The sequence below is a fragment of the Phyllobates terribilis genome, unplaced genomic scaffold (genome assembly GCF_046119375.1).
Source record: "Phyllobates terribilis strain yellow unplaced genomic scaffold, ASM4611937v1 Scaffold_5__5_contigs__length_657084704, whole genome shotgun sequence".
NCBI lineage: Eukaryota > Metazoa > Chordata > Amphibia > Anura > Dendrobatidae > Phyllobates > Phyllobates terribilis.
In genome coordinates this window covers 415,541,935-415,558,819 of record NW_027362765.1, presented here as the reverse complement: position 1 = coordinate 415,558,819, position 16,885 = coordinate 415,541,935, and the positions used below count along the sequence as shown (strand labels likewise).

General features: G+C 46.9%; 1 protein-coding gene across 1 annotated transcript in view; it reads left to right on the top strand.

Annotated features, from left to right (window-relative positions):
* Positions 1 to 16,885, top strand: part of LOC141273395 (alpha-2-macroglobulin-like) — a 257,598-nt gene that overhangs the window by 116,360 nt on the left and 124,353 nt on the right. The window contains exon 16 of the mRNA XM_073685161.1: positions 1,837 to 2,019. Within this exon, the coding sequence (XP_073541262.1) occupies positions 1,837 to 2,019 (183 nt within the window). The remainder of the gene's footprint in view (positions 1 to 1,836; positions 2,020 to 16,885) is intronic.

The window sequence follows — 16,885 nt, the reverse complement described above, 5'->3', positions numbered from 1 at the left end:
AGGAACGCGGCGGTGGTGGTGGCGGTGGCAGTGATAGCAGTGGTGGCGTCAGCGGCAGCAGAGGTGAGCGGCTGGGACCGGCACCTGTACCTGGCTGGTACTGGGGCTGGGGCCGGTGTCGGGCTGTGAGCGGCATGCAGCCTGCGCAGGTTTCCGGTGTGCGCGACCATCTTCCTAGAGCTGTGACATACAGGAAAATGGCCGACCGAGCTGGCACATGCGCGGACCGGTAGCTCCGGCGGCCATTTTCCTGTAGATCACAGCTCTAGGAAGATGGCCGCGCACACCGGAAACCTGCGCAGGCCGCACTGCTTCGCCACTCACAGCACAGCACCGACCTCAGCCCGGTACGTCCCTTGGCCCCAGCCCAAGACCCCGGCCCAAGCCAGAGTCCCCGGTCTCAACCCCAGCCAGAGGCCCCGGCCCCAGCCAGAGGCCTCGGCCCCAGCCCCAGCCAGAGGTCTCGGCCCCAGCCAGAGGCCCCCGGCCCCAGCCAGAGGCCTCGGCTTGGCCCCAGCCCGAGGCCCCAGCCCCAGCCAGAGGCCCCAGCCAGAGGTCTCGGCCGAAGCCAGAGGCATCGGCCCCAACCAGAGGCCTCAGCCCCAGCCAGAGGCCTCGGCCCCAGCCAGAGGCCTCGGCCCCAGCCCCAGCCAGAGGTCTCGGCCCCAGCCAGAGGCCTCGGCCCCAGCCAGAGGCCCCCGGCCCCAGCCAGAGGCCTTCGCACAGGACTCAGCCAGGATAAGGGCCTCAGCCGAACACAGGCCCCGGCCCAGGCTCCACAGCATCTGACCTCTTCTGCTGCAGCCACCGACTTTCTGAGGGACCCTGCCTCTTGTGACCCTCGCTTCAATGCCCCCCAGGTAAGATAGTGTGCCTATTTAGACTATAAGATGGACCTCCATCTTATAAAGAATATTTTTTTTCTATTTTCCACCCCAAAATTTGGGGTGCGTCTTATGGTCCGGTGCATCTTATAGTTCGAAAAATATGGTAAACCCTTTTCCTATGAAAGCCCCCCAATAAGCAACCCCAGCGACCATTTCCTTGTACAGCCTCCAACATGCAGCCTCCATATAGTACCATCATCCATATTTCTTTGCTCCCAAAATACATCCTCAGAGCCCTCACACTATATATACATTCATCCTCAGAGTCCTCACACTGAGTCCTGTGTCCTGCTGCCAACTTCACATGGCTCCATGGTACAGAGCTCAGTCCTCTCCTCTTCTCAATCCTCTCCATTCCAGCAGCAGCTTCAGCTCCAGCAACTCCATGCTGCTTCCTGTTGTCGGGTCTTCACCGGCCTGAGGGAGGCCCTGCCCCTTCCGGTGACACCACTCCCTCAAATAATTAACTCCACTCTAAACAGCTTGCCGGGATGTGTGAGTGAGCTGCAGATGGTGGCGCACAAAAGATTTTAATGAGGGCAATCTGGCGGTAGCCCAGATTGCCCTCATTATAATCCGCCTATTACTGTACTCCATTCTAGTGTATTTGTGCACATCCATACCTGAAAAATGTGTATTCTGGTGAGCCAAATGTTTCAGGAAAGTGGTAATTAATAGAATCCATTAGGAAATGATTTGCTCAACTCTAATGACCTCAGATATAATAACATAAACCTAATTACAGATTTTATTTAACTCAAAAGGGATATATGATATTAGAAACAGACATTATTGTCAATGGGATGTCTGGTATTGCAGTTTACACCCATTTAGTTGACTGTGTATAAGGATATATCAAGGTACACACATAGACAAATGTGCTTATGCTATAGCTTCCTATTTTGGATGCCTTTCAAAGTTCTATAATTTTCCTTTCATTTTTTACAAGGTTTTTGACCTCTTCCCTTCGGTCGACTTTAAAGGATATGATTATCGCATCCAGGAACATGAAGAGAGATGTGGTTATAGACCGTTTCACCATTCTTCTCTTTTCACGGTTCAATCCATTAGAAGGCTAAGAAGACCAAGCTTCCGTGAAGATGACAGTGTGGATATAGACAGTTTGTTCAAGGTAAAACATAGGATCAAATGAATGCAAAATTACATGTAGTTTCATTAATCTCATCTAAATGAATGCAAGGAGAAAAAATGATCCAGCTTCCGATCCAGGTATCATTAAAAAAATGTCCTTTATTGTAAATGACTAAAATATATAAAATACATAAAAATATGTGGTCTTGAGGAATCAATTATTTTTTACTAAAAAAAAAGAAATTTAATTGTGACTCCTTTGATTATCTTGAAGACCAAGTTTATGAATGGGGTCATTGGGAGCGTCAGCATACTTCCCTTAAATCCATTCTTAAATGCAGCACTAAATCAAAACCTGCTTGTTCTTGTAAAACCAAGATGACTTGTTCCTAGTCTTACATTGATTCTTCAGATGTATCAACAAAATGTTCTGACGGTAATCAAACTTCTAACAAGTCACAGTCCCATTATTATAAAAAGTCATGTTTGACTCCTAAGTCATCAAAAACAGAGTAGACGGGAGGGGGTAGAAAACAACCCAAGTACCTGCCAGAACTAACCAGGAATCGCCTCAGGGTCCACTATCAATTCCAACGTTAGATGTCATCAATCTTGTTTCTATTGCCCTTACTGAGGATTATCTCGAGGTCTAAATTTTGCCCTTACAAACAACAAACTGGACATTTTTCTGTTAAATTAGTTTGCGTGAGACCTCACTATTATTGATGAGCGAATAGTGAAATATTCGGAATCGGGAAAATCGGCACAAATAATTTCTAATATCTGTGTATTCGTACCGCTTAACGAATCCAATGCAAGTCAATGGGAAAGCCGAATATTTTTCTGCTGGACCCAACAAACAGGTGTGGGGTCCTGAGAAAAAAGCTGAAATGGATGGGAAAGTGCTAAAACTAAATGGGAACCGCATGGAGAAGATGCCTGCATTCCTTTCTGACTCACACATGGTATCTGGGAATAATGTTGTCAGACTATTGACCCAGTTTTACGGATTGATAAGAAGAGCTACCAAAACAAACCTAAATTTTTTTTTAAAGGGAAAAATGCTAAGAAACATTTTTTCCTTCATATTTCCTTGTATATAACGCAAACTAAAAAAAAATAATAATAATTATACCTCCGTTTAGCATAAGTTCACACGTAGCATTTTGGCTTTAGTTTTTCCTTTTACGTTTGTGAGGGCTATCACTCCTACATTTGGGAGGTCCCTCCTTTATTCAAAGTTGTTAGATATAGTTGTGCTCAAAAGTTTACATACCTCGGCAGAATTTTTGCTTTCTTGGCCTTGTTTCAGAGAATATGAATGATAACAAAAAAACATTTCTCCACTCATGGTTATTGGTTGGGTGAAGCCATTTATTGTCAAACTACTGTGTTTTTCTTTTTAAATCTTAATGACAACCAAAAACATCCAAAGGACCCTGATCAAATGTTCACATACCCCAGTTCTTAATACCGTGTATTGCCCCCTCTAACATCAATGACAGCTTGAAGTGTTTTGTGGTAGTTGTGCATGAGGTTCTTTATTTTCTCAGATGGTAAAGCTGCCAATTCTTCTTGGCAAAAAGCCTCCAGTTCCTGTAAATTCCTGGGCTGTCTAGCATGAACTGCGTGCTTGAGATCTCCCCAGAGTGGCTCAATGATATTGAGATGGCCACTCCAGAACTTTCACTTTGTCCTGCTGTAGCCAATGACAGGTCGACTTGGCCTTGTGTTTTGGATCGTTGTCATGTTGGAACGTCCAAGTACGTTCCATGCGCAGCTTCCGGGCTGATGAGTGCAAATTTGCCTCCAATATTTGCTTATAATGTGCTGCATTCATCTTTCCTTCAACTTTTACCAAGTTTCCTGTGCCTTTGTAGCTCACACATCCCCAAAACATCAGCAATCCCCCTCCGTGCTTTACAGTTGGAATGGTGTTCCTTTCATCATAGGCCTTGTTGACCTCTCTCCAAATGTAACGTTTATGGTTGTGGCCAAAAAGTTTAATTTTGGTCTCAGCACTCCAAATTACCTTGTTCCAGAAGTTTTGAGGCTTGTCTCTGTGCTGTTTGGCGTATTGTAGGCGAGATACTTTGTGGCATTTGCGCAGTAATGGCTTTCTTCTGGCGACTCGACTCTGCAGCCCATTTTTCTTCAAGTGCCTCCTTATTGTGCATCTTGAAACAGCCACACCGCTGGTTTTCAGAGAGGCCTGAATTTCAGCTGATGTTATTTGTGGGTTTTTCTTTGCATCCTGAATAATTTTCCTGGCAGTTGCGGCCGAAATTTTTGTTGGTCTACCTGACCATGGTTAGATTCTTACAGAGCCCCTGATTTTCCATTTGTTAATCACAGTTTGAATGTTGCTGACTGGCATTATCAATTCCTTGGATATCTTTTTGTATCCCTTACCTGTGTTATACAGTTCAACTACCTTTTCCCGTAGATCCATTGGCAATTCTTTTGCTTTCCCCATGACTCACAATCCAGAAACGTCAGTGGCAGGATGAAAGATGCAAGATTCTGTCTGGATCCCAGATACTCACTCAGCTTTTATGCACACACACGGATTACAAGCAAACAGGTCACAGGTGAGGATGTTACCTTTAGCAGCCATTCAAATCCATTTGTGTCAAATTCTGTGCATGCTATCAGGCCAAAATCACCAGGGTATGTGAACTTTTGATCAGGGTCATTTGGATGTTTTTGGTTGTCATTAAGATTTAAAAAGAGAAAACACAGTAGTTTGACAATGAATGGCTTCAGCCAACCAATAACCATGAGTGGAGAAAAAGTATTTTTGTTATCATTCATATTCTCTGAAACAAGGCCAAGAAAGCAAAAATTTTGCTAGGGTATGCAAACTTTTGAGCACAACTGTAGATAGTGGAATACATATTCTCCAACACTTTACAATGCCAGCTAAAACATGCCCATTTGAATTTTGGGCTTCTCTTGCCACCACCGCCACATTCACTGCTATTTCATTATGCGGCCCTCGCTTCACATTTTCAGGGGGCCAGCAGGTACCATGAAACCTAAGTTTTGTGAGCTCCACAGTTCATTTTGGCCACCGGTTCCCTATGGAGCCACTGTCATAGCGGGGGAAGCCGCTGTAAGGTGAATATAATACAGGAGTTGGGGGAGCTGTATGCTCAATGTCAGTAAATTGAATTCTACCAGACACCAAAAGCGTTTGAATTAAATTCTGAATACAGTGTATGCAAGAGAGGGCCTGTATTGTGGTCAGTCTGTCAGGCCTGAAACCCATGTCAGGAACATGTAGAAGCCTCATTTTACTTTGAATCAGCCTCCTCAAGGGAAAGAGACAGGAGTGCCATTGACCAATCTGCACAAGACTACACACTTCTTCTGGAAACTACCCAACCAGGCAGAATGTATCTTTTGCATGGTTTTGAGCAAGATCGAAGAAATTACAGGATATGTCCCAGAGAGTGACGAGGTCTGTGGAGTGTATTACTCAGATGACAGGCAGTGCTACAGAGCTCAGGTAAAGGCCTTATCGTCACAATGACCATGTTCCAATATGTGTGAGGAGCGTACTAACCCAGTCTCTTAGACCTGCTTAAAATGTACAGAAACTGGCCAATACTCCACCACCATTTTTTTTTTAACCAAAATTTAGGGAAGCGACAGTTTAATAAAGAGACACAGGTCTCATTTAGGATCTTGGAAAAGCCAGGAATGGTCTTTATCCAGCACCGGACTAAGTAAAGTGCTAACGAATATGTATGCCCTATCAAACAATTTGGGAAGAGACATATATGCTGACAAGGGAAAACTGAACACTGCACTGGGACCAAAAAATGGAAGTGGTTGTTGAATGTTCTTACTGTATGTGCCGCTGTGGGCAAGAGGCATCAGCGCCTGCTTCCTGGACAGCAGATTGGGAAGGCTGTAACACAGGGGAAGGGCCAGTGGTTTCACCCTCAGACACAGATTTTGTACCCAGGCGTTTCGCCCACCTACTCGGGAGCTGCATATGTCAGCAGTATATGGCGTATGCTAACAGAGATATTATGTCAAATTTCCCTTTATAAAGGGATGTGTGGGTAAGATTTTTGAACTAACAACATATATACAGTGCAGACCAAAAGTTTGGACACACCTTCTCATTTAAAGTTTATTCTGTATTTTAATGACTATGAAAATTGTACATTCACACTGAAGGCATCAAATCTATGAATTAACACATGTGGAATTATATACTTAACAAAAAAGTGTGAAACAACTGAAAATATGTCTTATATTCTAGATTCTTCAAAGTAGCCACCTTTTGCTTTGATGACTGCTTTGCACACTCTTGGCATTCTCTTGATGAATTTCAAGAGGTAGTCACCGGAAATGGTCTTCCAACAATCTTGAAGGAATTACCAGAGATGCTTAGCACTTGTTGGCCCATTTGCCTTCACTCTGTGGTCCAGCTCACCCCAAACCATCTCGATTGGGTTCTGGTCTGGTGACTGTCGAGGCCAGGTCATCTGGCGAAGCACCCCATCACTCTCCTTCTTGGTCAAACAGCTCTTACACAGCCTGGAGGTGTGTTCGGGGTCATTGTCCTGTTGAAAAATAAATGATGGTCCAACTAAACGCAAACCGGATGGAATAGCATGCCGCTGCAAAATGCTGTCGTAGCCATGCTGGTTCAGTATGCCTTTAATTTTGAATAAATCCCCAACAGTGTCACCAGCAAAGCACCCCCACACCATCACACCTCCTCCTCCATGCATCACGGTGGGAACCAGGCATGTAGAGTCCATCCGTTCACCTTTTCTGCGTCGCACAAAGACACGGTGGTTGAAACCAAAGATCTCAAATTTGGACTCATCAGACCAAAGCACAGATTTCCACTGGTCTAATGTCAATTCCTTGTGTTCTTTAGCCCAAAAAAGTCTCTTCTGCTTGTTGCCTGTCTTTAACAGTGGTTTCCTAGCAGCTATTTTACCATGAAGGCCTGCTGCACAAAGTCTCCTCTTAACAGTTGTTGAAGAGATGTGTCTGGTGCTAGAACTCTGTGTGGCATTGACCTGGTCTCTCCTCTGAGCTGCTGTTAACCTGCGATTTCTGAGGCTGGTGACTCGGATAAGCTTATCCTCAGAAGCAGAGGTGACTCTTGGTCTTCCTTTCCTGGGGCGGTCCTCATGTGAGCCAGTTTCTTTGTAGCGCTTGATGGTTTTTGCAACTGCACTTGGGGACACTTTCAAAGTTTTCCCAATTTTTTGGACTGACTGACCTTCATTTCTTAAAGTAATGATGGCCACTTGTTTTTCTTTACTTAGCTGCTTTTTTCTTGCCATAATACAAATTCTAACAGTCTATTCAGTAGGACTATCAGCTGTGTATCCACCAGACTTCTGCACAACACAACTGATGGTCCCAACCCAATTTATAAGGCAAGAAATCCCACTTATTAAACCTGACAGGACACACCTGTGAAGTGAAAACCATTTCCGGTGACTACCTCTTGAAGCTCATCAAGAGAATGCCAAGAGTGTGAAAAGCAGTCATCTAAGCAAAAGGTGGCTACTTTGAAGAACCTAGAATATAAGACATATTTTCAGTTGTTTCACACTTTTTTTGTTAAGTATATAATTCCACATGTGTTAATTCATAGCTTTGATGCCTTCAGTGTGAATGTACAATTTTCATAATCATGAAAATACAGAAAAATCTTTAAATGAGAAGGTGTGTCCAAACTTTTGGTCTGTACTGTATATAGAGCATGTTTCATTACTCATATTATTATTCTGTGTAAGGCTGAAACCTGAAGAAGTGTGTGGAGCATATCAATGAATGGATGTTCCACAATGTCCAAGTGCAGACCCAAAAATCAACATCAGGCTCCCAGATACACGCTGAAAGAAACCGTGAGAAGGGCAACACAATAAAAAAAATTATAATAATAGAATATATAGAGATTGAGAGTAGAAATGTCACTATTGCACAATATACAAAGATTTCCCAAAATTACCCAAGGGGTTTGTATTATACACGCTGAAAGAGGCTGTGATGGGGACCTCACAATACATTTTGCAGTAATTAGAATAGGTAGAGTTAGGGAGGACAAGTTTCACCATTGCACAATGTGCAAAGGTTTTCAAAAATTACCCAAGGGATCAGTATCATACACACTGAAAGAGGCCCTGATGGGGACCTCACAATTTATTTGCAGTTATTAGAATAGGTAAAGATAGGGAGTACAAGTTTAACCATTGCATAATGTGCAAAGGTTTCCAAACATTAAAAAACATTACCTATGTAGGGTATACAGTACATATATGACCCACTAAGTACTAGTTGCAGAAGCAGGAGGAGTAGGACGTGATTTCCTGAACAAAATGGTTTTGGATGGTAAGGCATGAACGTTAAGACAACTTCCAAAAAAGAACATATGGGCTGCATTTACGTTAGGTTGCTGTCATCTGCAGGGCTTAAAAATTCGGAAGAAATCCAGCCCTTGTTCAATTTTAGAAGAGTCAGCCTGTCTGCATTTTCCGTTGACAGATGTGCGTGCCTATCCGTTATGATTAGAGATGACCGGTGTTCGACTAGAACTGTTCGCCAATCTCAAATTCGAGCTGTTTTAGGCGGTGTTCGAGTCGTTCGACAAACGCAAATGATTTGCAAAAAATTCAGCTGTTCGAGGTTATGTTCGATAACTGTTCGTGCACCAAAAGCGTGTCCTGCATGTCTGGCGCTATTTAGATCACCAATCATGCAGGGATTGTCTGCCACTCACTGTAATGCCACAGCCATGGTGGTTGTGGCATTACAGTGGTTGCCCAAATCGATGGGAACAGTGCTCACAGTGAAACATGAAAAGCCGGCAATTCAGCAGCGGCATACACCGGTACCCGACAATTTAGAACAGAGAGAATAGAGCATCACACATAGATTAGATAGATAGAAACATGTCAGTCACATATATAAGAAGTACAGTGATAGTGTTGATTACTGTACTTGTCATTTAGTGTTAAATAAAGGATTTATTAAAAAAAAAAAATTGGCGTGGGGTTCCCCGTAATTTTAGCCTCTAGCAGAGGTTAAGCAGATGGCTGGGGCAGATGTTTTGAAGCCTGGGAAGGGGGTAACACCCACGGAGCTTCCCATGCTACTAATATCAGCCTCCAGCTGAATACCTAGCCTTTACTAGCTATTAAAATGGGGGAACCCCAAAAAAATGACGTGGGGTCCCCCCTATTTTAATAGCTAGCAAAGGCTAGGCAGACAGCTGGGGGCTGATATTAATAGCCCAGGAAGGGTGCCATGAATATTGGCCCCCTCCCAGGCTAGAAACACCAGCCGTCAGCCGCCCCAGAAATGGCGCATCCATAGGATGCGCCAATTCTGGCACTTAGCCTCGCTCTTCCCACTGCCCTGTAGCGGTGGCAGTGGGGTAATAGGGCTGGGGTTGATGTCAGCTTATAATGCCAGCTGACATCAAGCCCAGGTTAGTAATGGAGAGGCGTCTATAAGACACCCCCATTACTAACCCCATAGTCAAAGTTAAAAAAAAACCACAAACACCCAGAATAAAGTCCTTTAATTGAAATAAAGACACAATTCTTTATTGTTCTAAATTAAACCATACTTACCATCACGCCCATTCCAGCTGAAGCCAACGATCTCCTGCAATAAAAGTAAAATAATAAAGCAACCTCATCCTTACCTTTCCATGGTTCCCACGACAGTTTCAGCTCTGCTACATTGACATGACAGGCTGGACCGCAGCAGAACGCTGCCATCCAGCTTGCCATGCCGCAGAGACAGAGAAGCGCAGGCATGCTTGTGCTCCTCAGTGTCTCGCTGTGACGGCATAAAGATGAGCCGAGGTCATGTCCAATGAACTCAGCTCACCTCATGCACGTCACTGACAGCGTGGGAAAATTCTCCTGCGCATGCGGTGAGTGCAGGAGAATTTTCCCACACTGTCAGTGACGTGCATGAGGTGAGCTCATGTCCAATGAACTCAGCTCACCTCATGCACATCACTGACAGCGTGGGAAAATTCTCAGCGCTCAGCGCTTCAGCAGGAGAATTCTCCCACTCTGGGATGGCATTGAGATGACAGGCTGGATGGCAGCTGAGCGCTGCCATCCTGCTTGCCATCCTTCATAGACACTGCTGCTTAAAGCTATGCTCCGGCCCTCGTTCCTGAGTTCCTTGTCTATTCCTCGCCTGTATGCCAGGCAGCTCGAGTCTTCTTCGGGTGTCTTCCCTAGTATACTGCTGAGCCGCCCGGCGTCTGGTGGGGCCAGGAAACCTGCAGTCTCCTGCCCTCCGGATTTCGCTGCCGGGCCTTCAGTGCCCGCACAACCACGGACTCTGGTGTCTGGTGCCTTGCGCTTTCCTCTGGGGCGAGCTTGAACACAGCTCCCCTCCACAGGTTCTTCCTCGTCACTCTCATGTCTCCAACTACTTTTTCTCACTCCAACTAACTTCTTAAACCTCACCTGCAGGCTCCAATTTAAAGGGGAGAGCTCCCCCTTCTGGTCTGGAGGAGGAAAAGTGTTGGATGCTGGTATACCTGATCAGGGGACTCCTCCTTGCTTCTAGGCATGGCATCACCCCTGTGACGAGGCAATGCCAATGTGGCAACCGGACTCCTGGGGTGCCACATTCCCCACTAGTTAAATTCAAGTACTCTCAGACTGAGGACCCCTTTAGAGTTAAACAATTAACAATAATAATGATTCATAATACCAAAAATTGGTAGCAGTCATTGCGGCGCTTATTCTTTATGCAGCTATCTGGGTATTGTCTTTTTCCGGATACCTGAAGGTTGGTTGGTGGGAACCGCCTCAACCCACTTTGTGTGTCGTCCCTGGGTGTGGCTTCAGGGCACTCTGTCAGTGGGCCTGGTCTTCGGCCACGCCTGCAGTTTATTTTCAAGGCCAACAATTAACTTTACTCAACATTGTTCTGACCACATCTAGTCCTGTGGTCCATTTGTCCATAAATATAATAACTATATACACTCACAATTGCTTAACCTTAGAACGCATGACCATAAAGATCTACACTTTCACATACCTGGGGCCTTTTAGGCCCGTGTGCAAATAACATGGAATAACTCAAACAAAAATGACAAACAACTATATACCTGAGGAATACCTACAGTTTCAAAATTCTAACTAAAGTAATCTTGCAGAAAATAGAAAACAATTAACAGGGCGGGCCTGCGAGGCCCCAGGTATGCGTTCTAGGGTTAAAAGTTCTTACTGGAAGTCTCTGTAGGCTCTCATACTTAACGGTTGCAACTGTATACTATACACTATTATCTTGTTACACCTTAGTAACTATAACGGGCAGGGAGCTGACCTCTGGTACTACGGGTTGATCTACGCAGTACTGGTGGTTCTGTTGACCTTTCTTGCTCTACGGTGTCTACTGCAGGTGTGGTAGGCTCAGTGTGGCCTACACTACGGCTGGTCTGATGTAGCACAGGTAGGCTTGGTAGTCTTCTACGACTTCTTTGACTCACCATGGGCACGACAGATTCACCGCTAGCTGGGGGTAGGTTCACTCGTTCCACTGCAGTTGTGGCATCTGTTGCTGGGGCCGTCTGGTCTTCCAGCCGTTCTTGAGTCTCTGCAGCTTCCGGTAAGGCTATTTGGGGAAAGGCCAGGACAGGTACCACGATTGCTTGGTTCACCTGCGTCCAAGACCGGGGAAATTCTCCAAGGATGGTTTGGACCGTCTCTTCCACCTTTTCTGTGTGCTGGGGACTGTTTTGATCTTCCTCTTGGTGTCTAAATTGATCATGGCATATCTTTAGGTGGTCTCTTGAGACTGCAGCCAAAGTCTCTCCTCCATCTTTACTGATGAGGCACACTTTGGTGTTGTCGAAATTTGAAGGTAAGACGGTGTATGGCTCAACCTCCCACTGATCATCTAATTTGTGAACTCGTCTCTTCCTTTTGAGTACCTGTTCTCCAGGTGACAAGGGAACTGCAGGTGCATGCTGATTATAAGTTCTTTCCTGCCTCTGTCTCGCCTGGGACAAACTTCTCTCTGCACATTCTTGCACCTTGCGGTATTGTTGCTGCCGCTCCGTATCCCAGTCTGCATCTGGTGATGTCGTCTTAGGTGTTAAAACTCCCATGTCTAAGTCAATGGGTAGCTTGCCAGGTCTTGCCCTCATCGGTTAGGCGGGTGTACAGTTGGTGGAGTTCACCGGGATGTGGTTATATAGGTCTACCAAATCCGGTAACTACTCTGGCCACAGGCTACGCTATTCAAGGGGCAATGTCTTCAACAGGTCTATTACCACCTGGTTCATTTTCTCGCACAACCCGTTGGGGATGATACGGCGTCATTCTTATTTTCTTGCAGCCATGCAAGTTAAAGAATTTCTGGAACACTTCTGCTTCAAAGGCTGGGCCTTGGTCAGTAAGCACTCGTTCAGGGTAACCGTGCAGGTAGCAAAAGTGTTGTTGAAACGCTTTGGCTGCCGTTTTAGCCGTCTGATCCTTCACTGGCACTACTACCAGAAAACGGGAGTAGTGGACTACTATGGTGGGAGCGTAGACATAGCCTGACCGGCTTGGGGCTAGCTTCACGTGGTCCAAGGCTACCAGTTCAAGTGGTTGTTTGGTGACTATGGACTGCAGGGGAGCCCTCTGACTATCATGGTCTTTTCGTCTCAGGTTGCATGGACCACATTCTCTCGATTGCTTTCTTCATGCCAACCCAGTAAAATCGCTCACGTTGCAGGACTTCCAACTTCTTCCACCCGAAGTGTCCTGCTCCATCGGGCTACGCCTCTAAGACCATTGGTGCATCCCACTTCGGGACTACCACCTACCAGACCAGTTCATGTGTCCGGGAGTTGATGCTTCTTTGACACAGCTTTCCCTCGTAGATGAACAGCTTGCCCATCTCCTTCCACAACTGTTGGGTCTCCTGTGGAGCATCTGGACCAGGGTGCGAGTCAGCTTGTGTCAGCAACTCCTTTACTAGGTGGACAGCCGGGTCGCTATCCTGCGTCTCTGCCCATCCATGGTGGGGCAATGGGTTAAACATGGTCTCCCTGTTGGCGGAGCTCTTGTCCCTCACACAGTGGGAGCACTGGGTCACCCCATGACGATGGAAAGCCGGAAGCTCTATATCCTCCAGCTCTTCCCGGTCTTCTCCAGCATCTGGAAGTTGGGCATCCTGGACACCGCATCAGCATTAGCGCTTTTATGCCCCGCTCGATACTTGATGGTAAACTTGTAGTTGGACAGTCGGGCCATCCATCGCTGCTCCAGCGCACCCAGCTTCGCCATTTCAAGGTGGGTCAGCGGATTATTGTCTGTGAAAATTGTAAACTTCGCTGTAGCCAAGTAGTGTTTGAAATGCTCTGTTACAGCCCAGACTATGGCTAAAAACTCCAACTTAAAGGAACTGTAGTTGTCGGGATTCCTTTCCGTGGGACAGAGCTTCCTGCTGGCATAGGCAATCACTCTCTCTCTGCCCTGCTGTACCTGGGACAGCAGCGCTCCCAATCCCACGTTGCTGGCATCCGTATATAGTATAAAGGGTTGGCCATAGTCAGGGTAGGCCAGGACCTCGTTTCTAGTAAGAGCCATCTTCAGTCGAGTGAAGGATTCTTCTTCTGTTTTACCCCATTTGAACGGAGGATTCAGGTTCTTGGTCTTCATGGACTGGCCCACTAAGAGGTCCTGCATGGGAGCCGCTATCTTGGTGAAACCCTTGATGAATCTTCTGTAGTAGCCTAAGGAACTGCCGCTCTTCCTTGATAGTGGAGGGTCTTGGCCAGTCATTGATCACGGTGACTTTTTCAGGGTCTGGTGCTACACCTTCGGCGCTTACCACATGGCCTAGGTACTGCACCTTGGGCTTCAACAGGTGGCACTTGGACGGCTTTACTTTCATCCCAAAACCAGATAACGCTTCAAACACCTCGGCCAGCTGCTCCAGGTGGTCTTCGTACGTCTTTGAGAAGACGATTACATCGTCTAGGTACCGCAGAACGGTTTCAAAGTTTTTGTGTCCTAGGCAACACTCCATTAACCGCTGGAATGTTCCGGGGGCGTTGCAGAGCCCAAATGGCATGCAGTTGAACTCGCAGAGGCCCATTGGTGTTGTAAAAGCGGTCTTCTCTCTGTTCGCCTCTGCCACAGGAACCTGCCAATACCCACTGTTGAGATCCAAAGAGGAGAAATAGTTAGCGGATCTTAGTGCAGCTAATGATTCCTCAATTCTGGATAATGGGTAGGCGTCCTTATGTGTAATGCGATTAATCTGCCTATAATCAACACACATCCTCATTGTACCATCTTTCTTTCTAATGAGGAATAATGAAGCTGCCCAGGGGCTACTACTATCTCTGATCACCCCAGCCTCCTTCATTTCCCGCAACATTCCTTTGGAACATTGATAGTGAGCTGGGGGTACAGGCCGGTACCTCTCTTTAATGGGCGGATGATCTTCTGTAGGGATATGATGTTGGACCCCTTTTACCTGCCCAAAGTCTAGTGGGTGTTTGCTAAAGACTCGCTCATATTCTTGGACCACCCGGTACACCCCATGCTTTTGGTGCAAAGGTGTGGAGTCTGTGCCTACTTGTAGATTCTGACACCAATCCTCCATCTTCCCCTTGGGGCCATTGTCTTCCACCTGTTCGGACGGAGGCAAGGGTTCCACTGCCTTTATTGCGTTGTTACTGACAGTGAACAGCTTAGCAATGGTGGCATACCGGGGTAATTGGACCCCTTTCTCCCCACAATTCAGGATGCGTATTGGTACTCTCTCCTTGCAGACATCGATTACCCCCCTGGCCGTCAAGATGGTGGGCCTACTATCAGAGTACACGGGTTGTACCAGGGCCTGATAATCTTGACCCCTGAGACCTATTGCTGCCCGACACCATATTAACATTTCACTCCAAGGGGGCATTGCAATTAGGAATGGATCACTCACTCTGACACTGCCGACTTCTCCACCAGACAGCTCTACCTGTTGTCTCTGCATCAGGCCTTTGATCTCCTTCTGCAGAACTCGCTGCTGACCAGAACTGGCAGTCTCTGCGACCTGTTGCAACAAAACAATAATTTCCCCAAGACAATTCTCTATCACATTGGTGCCTAAGGTTATAATAGGGTGGCTTTCTTGGCTATCAATATCTACAATAATCAACCCTTGTGATGACAATTCTACTCGGCCAACCTTTATGGTCACCTCTTTATACCTTATCTGAGGCAAGAGCTGACCATTGCTGGCAAAGATGTTAAACTGTTCATCTGGACTGCGGGTAATGTCTGAATCTGTCCAGTATCGTTTAAAAAGGATATATGGCATCGTTGTCACCTGGGAACCAGTGTCCAGAAATGCGTTCATCTGGATGCCATCAAGCAAAACAGGTATGACCGGTCGTCCTCCCACGTACTTGTCTCGCCAGCTTTGTGAGCCTGGTTGTCTTATTCATGGGGGTTGACCCTCTGCCCCAGGGGTTGCTCATTTTAAATGGCAGAATATTGCGATGTGCCCCGCCTTTTGACAGCGGCGGCAGATGAGTTGTTCTTTCTGGTCATAGCGATTGCTGTCTCTCCCTCTGGTCGGTGGAATTCTTCTCTGCCGTTGCCACGGGACATCATCTGGACTGGCAGCCAGCTGGATCCTTTCCTTTGGAGACACTTGCATGGCCTGCATGGTTTTGGTTAGTGTAGCCATACTTTGGTCAGCTCCTGAACCTAAAGGCGTAGCTCTGCAGAGGAGTCATTATCTAGGGTCTGCGCATCAGCCTCCACAGTTTCTGGGGAAAAGGACACCGCCTTCTGGGGGTATGTGATAGCTGGGCGCCAGAGGGGTGCAGTGCCACTTGGGGTTGATTCTCACAGCACTCGGATTGTCCGGTCTTTAAATTGCGCAAAGTCTAGATCAGGATTTTGCAGAGCCATAATGCGCAGCTGTATCCGGTGAGCGTTAGACAGGAGCACCTCAATAAACTGTTCGGTTAGCAATCTGTCCTCGTCTCGCACACTGTCGGGTCTACCTGTTTAATGGCCCACTGTTTAATGGCATCCTGCAGGTTTAGAGCATAGTCCCGTACACTGTCCTGCATCCCTTGTTTGCACCCGTAGAACTTCATTTTAATCTCTACTGCTGTGCGGGTGTCAAAGGTATCTTTTAACCTGGCAGAATTTGCTTAACAGTGCTTTTGTCCCTGCCCGGCCATGACTTCACCTCCCTCTGGGCTGCACCGATTAGCTGGCCTATAAGGATGCTTACTTTCTGCTCCTCAGACAGGGGGTACACTTGGAACAAACTGCGCAGTCTCTCCTCAAATTCGCTCAGGGTGTGCGACTCTCCTGAGTACTGGGGCAACCACGCCACCCCTGGTATATACGGCATGGATAAAGGCATTACTGTGGCGGCTGCCGCGCCCGCTGCTAGATCCTCTTCCAGGTTGGGCATCTTCCTCTTCCCCCTAGTGAACCTCAGTCAGGTCCTTGGTTTCTGCTGGCTTACCAGTCTGCTGCTCTGCAGGCGAGAGGGATCGCTTACCCGGCGGTTCCGGATCGGTGCCTCCTGCTTCCCCTCGGCTGACGTTAAATGTCGTGATTATACAGTTCAGCAAAGTCTATTGCACACAGTACCCGCTTATACCCGGCTACGACAATCATGTTCGTGACGCCAAGTTGACGCGCCCCCTGGGGCCGTGGGGAAATCGGTAGCCAGGGTGGTCCTTCTTGGGGTAGTCATGGTGGCAGTGACCCAGTCGGTGGCCCAGGGCGGTCAAATAATTGAAAGGGAAAAGGGGAATAAAGTTTTTGGGGAAAAGTTTCGTGACGCTGTGGTGCCCCTGCGGGTCCAGTCGCCACAGAGGTACTGCATCTCACCCAGAGGTGTGGTACCCCACTCTCAGGTAAGGAGGGAAT